The sequence below is a fragment of the Colius striatus genome, chromosome 22 (genome assembly GCF_028858725.1).
Source record: "Colius striatus isolate bColStr4 chromosome 22, bColStr4.1.hap1, whole genome shotgun sequence".
NCBI lineage: Eukaryota > Metazoa > Chordata > Aves > Coliiformes > Coliidae > Colius > Colius striatus.
In genome coordinates this window covers 8,122,486-8,133,963 of record NC_084780.1, presented here as the reverse complement: position 1 = coordinate 8,133,963, position 11,478 = coordinate 8,122,486, and the positions used below count along the sequence as shown (strand labels likewise).

General features: G+C 47.3%; 1 protein-coding gene across 1 annotated transcript; it reads left to right on the top strand.

The window, feature by feature from the left end:
• Positions 1 to 2,438: 2,438 nt before the first annotated feature.
• GUCA1B (guanylate cyclase activator 1B) lies at positions 2,439 to 6,490 on the top strand. Its single transcript, XM_010206367.2, has 4 exons — positions 2,439 to 2,642; positions 4,138 to 4,287; positions 5,678 to 5,792; positions 6,363 to 6,490. The coding sequence occupies exons 1-4, from the start codon at positions 2,439 to 2,441 to the stop codon at positions 6,488 to 6,490; spliced, it is 597 nt and encodes a 198-aa protein (XP_010204669.1).
• Positions 6,491 to 11,478: the final 4,988 nt, after the last annotated feature.

The following is an 11,478-nucleotide window of genomic DNA, read 5'->3' as shown; positions in this document are numbered from 1 at the left end:
TTACTTCTATCTGCATCTTTTTTTTTTCAAGAGGAATAAGTCCTGTGTCTGATGAGCTACACTTCATAAAGTGACATGCTTTTGGCTGAGAAGCAGCAGCTCTTCCAGCACAGTCTGCAGAGCAAACCCTTTGGACAATGAGAGTATATGCAGAGGAATTTCTATACCAGCAGCTATGGGATTTACCTTATTTCGGTGCCAAATTGACATCAGTACTTTTATCAACACGGTTGTCATGATACCTGCAATAGCACCAGTTAGGCTTTGTAACCCAGGTCTCTTGCAGTCCTTTGTTGCTAGCTAGAAAAGATTGTAGTCATCAAAACAAAGGGGAACCATTTTCTCTGCTGGGATCAGATCATCTAGTTCCCATAAGGCAAAACAAAATTATGCAATGAGGCAAGACATGGGCATGTGGAGTCTTGTTGTGTGCTCTCAGCACTCACATTCCTGCCTGCAGCTTCAGCACAGGAGAGCAGCACAAGATGGTGAAAGGCTTCACACAGGGACATCCAAAACTCCTCAGCTGTGCTGCAGGAAAATGCAATGAGCTCTCCTGTCCCAGCAGCAGCACCTCCACTTGAAATCCGTTTGTGACCCAGAGGGAAGATGTGCCCTCACCAGCTATTAGCCAAGGTGGTTCAGAAAATACCACTGGGGGAAGAAGCCCCTTCTTTACATGGCATTTGTCACTGAGCAGGGGGAAATGGAGAATGTGAGGACTTTCATAAATACTGCGGCTGCTAAAGCTTTCTTTCTAGGAGGTCTTGCTAAGAGACAGACACTGCGGGTTAGATCCAGTAGAACTGTCTTTAATGAGCCAGACCTGAAGCTGCTCTGCTGCAGACAGGTGATGTTGGAGTCAGAGGCTGAAGTATCTACAAAGGAAGCATCTAGGTTAATAACCAGGTTACATTCTTCTAGGCACAATGATAGCCAAAGAGGATTCCTCTATGTTACCAGATAAAATATACCTTTTTGTTGAAAAAGAGCATTTTAAACCTCTCTGGTAACTGCTGCTCCCCACTCGTCTCCATGCTCCTGCTGTACTGCCTGTGTCTTCCTGCTCAAGTGAAGAGTGAAGCCATGCATTGCCTGGTACAGAAATGCTAAGTTATCCTATACTCCTGCAAAGTTACCTGTGTGTACACACCCCCAGTACCACTGATGGTCTGCTGAGCAGGAGCAGATTCAGAGCAAACCCTGTTCTCTCAGTGCCCTGTGAGTGACTGTGCCGTTTGATAGCATTAATTTTTGGACTAACTCTTAACCAGTGATCTCCTGTATGAGAAAGTCTTCTTTCTAAGCCAGTGAAAAAGATGTGCTAATAAAAAGTGAACAGCTTAAATCTTTCTGGGCCTTGGCATTATTGTAATAGGCAGCCTATTGTTTCCTATTGCTCCAATCTTCTTAAGAGAAGAATCCGCTCTAAATGTCAAGCTGCTCAGACACATTTATAGCTACAGGTCATTTCTTTCCACCTGACACAGATAATGGTTGGATTCTGACCATCTAGTATGATATGGATAAAATCTGGGGTCTCTACTAAGAAAAGGAGAGGAGGGTAAGTTGTGTGTGATGAGCAGCTGCAGCACAGAAAGAGCCTGGGGTAGAATCATAGAATCATACATTCTGTGGGGTAGAGCTGCATGTTGTAGCTGTAATAGAAGTATTTGTATTTCATATTTGTAAATATGTGTCTTTATTATTCTTCTCAATTAGCTTCTATGGAGTAAAGTTTATAGCTGGCATTTAATGAGCTTTATGCATTTGTAGGTATTTTCATGTGAGCAGTGTTAGCTCTATGTGCTTATTTTTCATGAGTTCTTTGGAGTAGGTGTTTGTTGCTGTGCCCTGTCTCACTGGAACATTGGCTGTCCCTCACAAGCAGGTAACACATGAAAAACCAACCTGAGGGAACCTCAGCAGCAATCCTAACAGTTCTAGACGGGCTGCAGTGAAGTGAGTGGGGTTGTCTGTGATGTGTAACAGGAACCCCAGCTCCCACATTCTTTGACATGAAAGTATTAACATGTAAAGGACCCTGAGCCCCTGCAGCCTGCTGCTAACTAGGCCACAGCTCAAAATATCTGAAGGTCCCTGTGACTCATAGGTGGGAATCTCCTAATGATCTTAGTTATTTTTATCCATGCCTGATAGCACACGGTAGTGCCCCACTGCAGAGCAGCGATGCCTCAATCACCAAGCAAGCACAGGTAACTCTGGTGGTGCAAACTGGAGGAGAGAAGGGGAAAGAAGAAAGCAAACACCGAGAAAGAAGGTGAAACAGCAAGAAAGAGTCACATCAAATAAAGGCAAAAGACGGCAGGAAGAGAAATAACCGAGAAAAGGCAACGAAAGGTGAGAAAAGGGCAAAACAAGCAGAGGATTTTGCAGGGGTTTCCTTCTGCTCTTTTCACCTTGCTCTCTGGGGCAGAATGGGACAGCACTTCACCAACGCCGAGGGGGAGCAGACGGAGATTGACGTCGCTGAGCTGCAGGAGTGGTACAAGAAATTTGTGGTTGAGTGCCCCAGCGGGACCCTCTTCATGCACGAGTTCAAGCGGTTCTTCGGAGTCCAGGACAACCACGAAGCAGCAGAGTACATCGAGAACATGTTCAGAGCTTTTGATAAGAACGGGGTAAGTGGTGAGGGGTTTCTCTAATCACTTGCATGGCTGTGTTCTGTAGCCTGGAGGTGTCTTGGTGCGGTTCCCACCCCCGGCACCCTGCTTCATGAGCTCAAGGTGATGCACCTGCTAGGGCAGGAGAAGGAGCATGTGCTGCACTACTCTGCATGGTTTGGATTTATCACCTCAAACCTGTGCACAAACTAGGGGCAGACTGTCCCATTCAAGGGCTGTGGATGGATCAGGAGGTTGGAAGCCAGGCAGTTGTATTTTGAGACAGTATTTCTGAAAGATCCTCCAGTAGCTGAGGTTGCTACATGGTAAAAAGGGGTTTTGATATAATAGAGAGGACATGATGGTTGAGGGAAGGCCTTTAGAGCAGGCTTGCTAGGCATGGGAAGAAATGTGTATATCTGTGTATATACACAGGGTGAACAAGTGGCACATAAAATGCTGATTACAGCTGCTCAAAAGCAAAAAGAATGCTGAACAATTCAGACATTCTGGTTTTGATTCCCTTTGTGTTTGTCATCAGACACCTGGGAAAAGTGGGCTTTCTGGTTTAGTGGCAGTTCATGCATACCCATGTGCTGGTGTGAAAGGCAGCCTAACACTAGCCTGGGAGACTTTAGAGACTCCAGAGTAACGCAGTTGCCTTTCTCATCCTGAAATAGGTGAGCAATGATTGCCAAACACTTCAACTCCTTTTCCTGCAGATCTTGCTCACATTCAAAACATGGAGTGGGTTGTTGTTGTGTGTTAATGTAGGAAAAGGGGAGACAAGCCTGTCATGTCTCAGGTAATAACAATCTAGAGGATTGTTAGTAATATGGTAAGAAAAACAACTCCTCAACTGTCTTTTTATGCTTGCTGGCCTCTGAAGTCCCATAGCAGCAACCTGTGCTCCCAGTCGCTCCAGAGCATTTCCAGTGCCTGCAACAGTATTCTGCAGAGGAGATGCACAGCCCAGATCTTCCAGGGCTTTGCCAACTGGGTGGGAAAGGATGTAAGGTGACATGGGGCCCCTGCTTAGCCCTGGGGATGATGATGATCCCTCCATCTGTGAGGGAGCCCCACATTCCTTCTCTGCCTGATGCTTTAGGAGGATGAGCACCTGATGTAAATACTTTGTTGTGAATTTTCTTGCTGTCTCCTGAAGTGTGACATTTTTATTGTCACAGAATCATTTTGGTAGGAAAAGACCTTTAAGAGGATCAAGTCCAAGCCCTCTCCTCCCCCTGCCAAGCCCACCACTAACCCATGGCCCTCAGCACAGTCACCCCACCTGCTGCACTGTAAGAGAACTGCTTTGAACTCATCCTTGGTGCAGAGGGGTAAGACTGTGCTTGCTGATGGTCTTGAACTGGTACAAACCTTATGTAAAGCAGCAAATAAGTAGCTGTCCCTCGGCTTATCTCTTTGGCATTCTTTATGCAGGTTTTGTAAGCAGGCTTTTCAACTGTACCCAGTTAAATGTCACTCAGCTGCTGCTTTGCTGTTTCTACAGGACAATACTATTGATTTTCTGGAATATGTAGCTGCCTTGAATCTTGTTTTACGAGGAAAACTGGAACACAAGCTGAGGTGGACATTCAAAGTTTATGACAAGGATGGGAATGGCTGCATAGATAAACCTGAGCTGCTGGAAATTGTTGAGGTAGGTGGGCATTGCCTAAGCACCTGGTTAGGCAATTATTGCTCTTTGGCAATGCAAAGCTGTCTATGGGGTTTGTGGTAGTCAGATTTCAGGGCAGCTGTGGGTAGTGATGAAGTGAAAATGCCTGACCTTGGTGGAAGGGTTATGTGCTCAGTTTGGTAGAGCCAGATGGGGTGGCTGAGGGATGAGTTTTACCCACTGTAGGCAGCCTGGCCCTTGCTGCTGCAGCTGTCCAGAAATGCAGCACCTGGGTGCTGTTGTGGGGTTCATCTGTCTTTGCTTTGCCATTCCTGTCAGCCTTGTTACACCAACATTATTGTGCTGGTCAGTGCAAGAGGGTTTGACCACATGTTCCTACAGGAGCCAAATTCCCTGTCTTAGGAGCTGCTTGAGAATACCCCAAGAGGCAAAAATTAAACCAGAAATCCCTTTTTTAATTGGGTTTGGGTTTATTTTTCAGTTATGTTCTGCTTTTATCTTTTATTTAGTGGCAGTGAGAAGGTGTGAAAGGGGACATGAGGCTTAGCAGTCACACACAGGCTATGTGGGCTCTGACTTTAGGTATCTGTGTCCCCTGCCCCACAGGTGCTGTGACCCTTGCACAGCAGCACTTGTGAGGATTAATGGTTATCAAAGATTTCAGGCTCTCAGGTGAAATGCAACATCAAGAAAACATCAGAAATGGAATCTGTGGCAAGTGGGTCCTTTTGTCTGGCAATGGTGAGCAGGTTGTTACCTGCAGCTGCAGCAGCTGTGGGAGCATCAGGGGAGCTTGTCTGGGGCAGGCTCAATTAGAGTTTTGAGGTCAGCCAGGAATTGGCCAGAGCTGTGTTAGGTCCCTGCTAATCCCTTCTCTGGGAAGACTTCAGACAAAACCCTTCAGCCTAAGGAGTGGAGTTAATAATGGACAGGAGGTTTTCAGGGGAGGAACAGATAAAATCTGTCCCTTTCTAGTGGCACAGAATTTGTGGGTCAAAATACCTGCTAACACAGGCTTGATCTTGCAGCTTGGGCACGAGTTCCTTGGGAGAGAGGGCTGGGTAAGTCCTGGTGTGCCTGGCCTCAGATGTCAGGGAGAACATCATACTACAAAGTCAGATGGTTTTTTCCCATCTGTGAAACTCCTGCCTTACTGTTTGCAAAGGAACCCTGAGGTCTGACCAATGTGTGTAAGGAAAATAGGAGAGCAGCAGCTTCAAAGCACAAATGAAGTCATCTGCAGTGTGTGTGAGCACAAGGTCAGAGGCTTCATCGAGGTCTGAGTGGCAGATCTCTCTAGAAAGGTTGAAGCCACAGCTTTTGTAAAAGACCTTTACACTGTTGGGAAAATAATGGAGTTCACTGCTTTTCATTTTCCAGTCCTCCTCCTAATCTGTCAACTTCTTTGCAGTCTATCTACAAGCTGAAGCAAGTGTGTCGGTCAGAGGTGGAGGAGAGGACCCCACTGCTCACCCCAGAGGAGGTTGTGGACAGGATATTTCAGTTAGTGGACGAGAATGGGGATGGTAAGTGATCAATGCCTCAGGTTGCATTCATGTGTAATGAAGTTATCTGTGCTGGGCAGACTGGCTTTAATTATGTCTATCAATAAACCACTTAGGGCTGTTACATTAGTCATATTAGAAACACTGGGTTTGGTCCTGGTCTGTCTGTTAGAGTCAAGAGTAAGTTGGTGCAGCAGGATCCAATAATTGTCATTGTAATGTGAAATACAGAGGGGTCACTGTTCTGTCTGGATTTTGGTGCCACATAGATCTCTGCCTCCTGGGGGCTTTCAGAGGATGAGTGCAAGCCCAAGCAGATAGCCTCAGTAAAGACAGTCAGATTGGAGCTTGCAGGTTCAGACTTGTAGGAAGCCTCTCTGAAGCCTCTCTGGTTAGCCAGCGGGACGGGGGAGGTGTGAATGCCTCGGGTTCCAGTGTGGGGCTTTTCTTTCACCCTAAACTACATGGGGAAAGGAAATAATAGCTTTTATCTTATGAATGTATTTCCTGGAATCCATTTTTACTTCCTACCTTCCTCCTCTTATCTGTCCTGTGTTGTCTCCTCATCTTGTGTCCTCATCTCACACACAGGGCAGTTGTCTCTTGACGAGTTCATTGACGGGGCCAGGAAAGACAAGTGGGTGATGAAGATGTTGCAAATGGATGTAAACCCTGGGGGATGGATCACTGAGCAGAGGAGAAAGAGTGCTTTGTTTTGAGAAAACTCAGTTGTGATACAGCTGAAAACACGATGCTGACTGCAACTGTGACTCTCTTACTCTAGGCTGGTAGTGGTTTTCCTTTCTAATACAATCTCAGCATCCAGATGAAAACTTCAGTGGTTTAAGAAGCCAGATCTCAATCTAAACCCCATGTGCTGCACACTGCTGGTACCCAGAGACTAATTTTGGCCCACAAATAAGTTTCTATGCAGAGAATACTGTGTTTGCCAGCTCTGGTGTTTGGTTACACCCCAAGGAACAAGCTTTTCCTGGCTTCCTGCAGCAGAGCCTGGACAGAGTTTTCCTCTGACAGATGGGATGAGGAGGTGAGCAATCCTGACTGGTGCTGTGCAGACAAGTGTTTGCATCATTCATGCCTGCAGAGATACACACATATCAAACCAAAAGTGAGATGGAAAGAGCTGCTCTGCCAGGCTTTACAGGTGCAGCATGTCTGTGTGCACAGTTACTAGGCTATATCACTGCTTCTGGAAAATCATGGAATGCCTACACGTTGTTATCAGAAGGGAGCATTGGATTACAAGTGGTAGCCAAGACAATAGAGTTGAGGAGAACAATGTGTGGGCTGGACAGCTGGAGCAGCAGCTCCTGGCATCTCCCTCCTGTGGTTCAGGGACCTGGGTCTCTGGGATGCTGGAAAAGTGCTATTTCCAAACACTGAGCAGCAGCAGAAATGGTTCCTCCTCTCGACAGCCACGTTTAGAGGACAGATTTGCACATGGGTGTAATTCTGCTCCTCTTGAGCCCCAGTTTCTTACAGTGTCATCACTCTGGAACAGCTTTTCCTGCCCTGTCAAGGCTGAATGATCTCCAGGGCTTTCACTGCTCCAGGAGGAGCTGTGTAGGAGAGGGAAGGGAAGAGCAGAGTTTTGCTCAGCAGGGTCTGCCGTGAGCAGGTTAGTGCTGCTTTGTTGGCAGCACTGCAGAATGGCACAAGTGGCAGAAAATAGGAGTTGCTGAAGTGGTACAGTGGTTTTACACTGGACTTAATGTAGCCACAGACTATAGATGAAGAATTTGCACAGGCTGTAGGCTGAGCTCTGCTCATGTTCCCACATACACACTTGTATGTGGAGAGGTTGGACTGAACCGATGTCTTGGTTCATCTTTATTAGTTTTATTGGTTTATTTGCAAGAAAAATTTCCCCACAGAAACAGCCTGAGTTTGTCTGGTTTGGTTTAATTTTCCCATGGGATCTGTGGGCCAGGTCAGCCCCATGGAAAGCTTTGCAATCCCTTTTTTGTGGCCTTTAATAATGACTCCAGTATCTGCCAGTAGCTGATTAGTTTGCTTGTTTGTGGTCTTGGGAACCTAAGCCATGTTTAAATTCAGGAACATGGGAAAGCATTCAGGCTGAGACACAATCAGTGCTAGGCTTCAAATTCATATGTTTCCATTTCTAAATAGCCTCTCTGAGTTCTCTGTAAATACACACTGGCTCGTGGCATGCTGGCTTATCAGAGCTGATTAGGTGTCTGCTCTGTGCTACTGCAGCAGCTGCTCACAGCTCCTTCCAGGCAAGAGTTTCTTGGCCAAAAATCTGAAAGAAAACAATCTTACTTCTGACTTGAGGATCTGGAAGAAAAGTTTCTCTTTCTTGGCTTTTCTGACTTGAGGATAAATGTTTTCATGGAAGGACACAAATCCCGAATCCCTTCAGTCCTGCAGCTCAGCCACCATCACACACTCTGCTCCTCACAGCTTGGAAGTGGCTGTTTGGTTACTACAGGGGAATAATGCAGCTTTACCTAAAGGCTTTATATCCTCATCTTCTGCTCACCTGGTCGGGTTGGGCAGGGAAGGAGCTGTTTGGAGCCCCACAGCAGCAGTCCTCTGCTGAGGTGGTAGAGGGCATCCTAACACTGAGCACTTGGGCAGCTGCTGGGAGAGGTTTTGTAACACATGGATTTAATAAATCATTCTTTATTAAAGTGTTATTTGCTTTGTAGTATTTATTTGTCACTTGGAATCAAGACAAGGGCCTGTGTAAGCACCTGAGTGTCTGGCCAAAGCTGTTGTCTTTGAGATTGGTGTAATGAATTGCAGGGAGATGTTAAGTGCAAAGGATAAGGCAGAGATGGCAATGCTGTTGCAGAGACAGTAGGAAAGAGTCTCTTCTCCTTGACTTTCATCCTCTTCACTGTTATTAGACAAACTAATATTTCCTTTGTGGAGTTTGAAATAGGTCCTTACAATAAAGTGAGCTGCCAGTGCTGCAGTCAAATGGCCTCTGAGGACTGAAAAAGGAACCTCAAAGGATTCAGGGCTCAAAGTGTTGGACTTGGCAGGCAGATGGTTGCAGCAGCTCTGGCCTGGGCAGCTTGGGATGGCAGCAGTGCCCAGGGTGGGTATTGCTGGCAGAACCCAGTGGAAAACTGTTCCTCTTATCAGTTGTGTAATCTTTTGTCAAGGTGCTTTAGTCTTAGTCCTATTTTTAAATCCAGAGGTATAAACACTTTGATCTCCTCCCGAACTCAGTTCAACATTCACATCAAGCTGCTGATGTCAGGTGCTTTGCATAATCCATTTTCCAGCCTTAGAGCCTGGCTGGAATTGGACCTGACTGAGAGGATTTTTTCTTGGTCTAATTTGGGAAACAGGATGGCTTGGAAAAGGCAAATGCCATGTGATTTTACTGAGCTTCCACCATCTGCTCTGATGTTTGATGCCCCTGAAGCTGAGTAGGATTGCAGGAGAAATAATTGAGTTAGAAAGCTGAAGGTGAGGCTGTTGTTGAAGGGAGGTGATGGGGAGAGGCACCAGGGAACAGGAGCCAAGGGGCCATCACATTCCAAAATACCTGGGAAGGTGCATTCCTGGGGAAAGTGCTGAGCAGCAGAAACAAGGAGGATGAGAGGAGGGTAATTACACCCAATTTTACCCTCTTTGCCTACACCCAGCAGGTTCTGAGAGAGGAGGTTCACCCCTGGACAGCTGGAATTGGGTGGCTGCCCAAAGGAAAGGTTTGTGTCCAGGTCATCCCCAAAGCACTCATGTGCAGCTTCCCCTGGAAAACGTGTTGAAAAACAAAGTGGCTGTGCCAGGGCTTACACAGCCCTTGCTGATTGCTACAGGGACTTTTTGTGGTCTCACTGTACTTGGTTTTCTCACAGTACCTGTGCTCAGCTTTGGCAGGATGGGAAAACATTTCCTTCTTTCTTTCCTGCTCTTCAAACAAGAGTATCTCTAATACACAACCCACACAGACCCTGTGTTTAAGGTAATCAGATGGTCTCCTGGGGTCTGATGCACACTATGGGTGCTGAGAAAGGTGGATGGATAAAGCAAAGCCCCAGAAGAGTTGTAGATCTGTCCAGGTCAACACAGATGAGGTTCAGCAGAGCAGGCAGTGCCCACGGGATGTGAGAACCCAGGAGCAGCCTCTTTTCCACACTGATTCTGAAGCAAACAGTCCTCTCCCCCCTCTCTGTGCAGTTCTTGCCAAAGAATTGTGTTAATGAAAGTAAAACAAAGGTTTCTGCATTTGCCTGAGACACTTAAAATGTCCTGCCAGGCACAGAGGCAGTGACTGAAGGAGAGAAAAAGCACAGCCTGAAATGATCTTGTGAAATCTCTTTATTAGTTCACTATAAGTACAAAAGCTTCCAGGTGAATGGTGTCAAATGAAGAAGATGCACAGGAAAAATGGTCAGGAGGGAGCTTATGGATTGCAAGCATCCAGTGCTAAGTAACAAGTCTTTCAACTAGGCAAGGAATCTTTCCTGGTGTCTTATGTTGCTTCACCATGCCTGAAACTTGCTACCATGAGGTGAAACTCCTCTCCAGGGGCAGCCAAGGCTCAGCCTGGCTCTGTGTGGGGATGATGGGAGGTGTGGGGTGAAGCTCTCACAGCCTCCCCTGTGCATGTGTCTGGGCCTTGGTGCAGCCCCTGCTCATGGCACTGCACATGGGCACCAGCAGATGAGGCTGCTCAGCCTCATGCTCAGCATGATTTCATTAAGGGATGAGTGGGTTTGATTGCAGGGGTGACAGCACTTGAGTCCACTGTAGCGTGGAGGTGATGGTACCCACTGCCTGCTCAGGGACAGTCCCTGCCTCCAGCCCCTCTCTCCCAGCTGCATGCAGACAATTCACTGCCATGTAGGTGAAAACTGCCTGATGCTCAAGGCTGCCCCAGAGTGCAACTTGCAGGGGAGTTAAGTTGCTTGTGCAGATGGTAAGACGTGCAGAACACTCCTACAAACATGCAAACATTCCCTCTTAGCTCACTGCCCTTCCAGATACTCCAAAGGAGAAACATGCCCTTAAAGTTCAGATAGTTGTTTGGAAAAGGCACCATTCTATGTTTTAAATGCTTTTAAGCAAAGCAAAGCCACTGCATTCAGCACTCCTAGCTCGTGGATGTTTTCATCTGACATTATCACTGATGATTGCTGACAGAGTAACAACAAATCAAACAACAAGCGACCAAAACTGCTCATCTCATGCTCTGGAAATGTAGCTATGGAAAGAGAAGGGTCTTGTGTGTGTGGCTTGGGGGACCCCTCTCACCAGGGCCATGTGCTGGGCAGCCCTGGGCTCCATCCCCTGCAGACACTGGTGGTGGCAGCTGCCGTGGTGTGAATGTTGAGCTCTCGGCTGTCTCACTGCACCGTGTGTTGCTGCTTCCTCTTCCCTGGGAGCTGAGACTCTGCCCCCTCTCTGCTCAGCAGCAATGTCCAGAGGCCCTTGCCCAGCAAAGGCCCCGCTGGCAGTCCCAGGGGTGGCTGTGTGCTCCCAGTGTGACCAGCTGCCACGGCATCACCCCTCCAGCACAGTCCCCTCCCAGGGCAGTGCCCAGTCGGGGCAGCGGCACTTTCAGAGCAGATGCTGGTCCCTGTGCCAGCAGGACGGTCTGTCTGCGGTCACACTGGTGCTGGGGCAGCTCCCACAACCACAACCCCATTTGTTTTAGTAATGCAGGAGGGAAAAGGTAGAGCTGAAGGGAAGGTGTCCCGGGAGC

What these genes read in the sequence shown, in the direction of transcription:
- GUCA1B (XM_010206367.2), top strand. Translation starts at nt 2,439, where the DNA reads ATGGGACAGCACTTCACCAACGCCGAGGGGGAGCAGACGGAGATTGAC. An exon ending in GAGCTTTTGATAAGAACGGG is followed by an intron (nt 2,643 to 4,137) that starts GTAAGTGGTGAG and finishes CTGTTTCTACAG; the next exon opens with GACAATACTATTGATTTTCT. An exon ending in AGTGGACGAGAATGGGGATG is followed by an intron (nt 5,793 to 6,362) that starts GTAAGTGATCAA and finishes TCTCACACACAG; the next exon opens with GGCAGTTGTCTCTTGACGAG.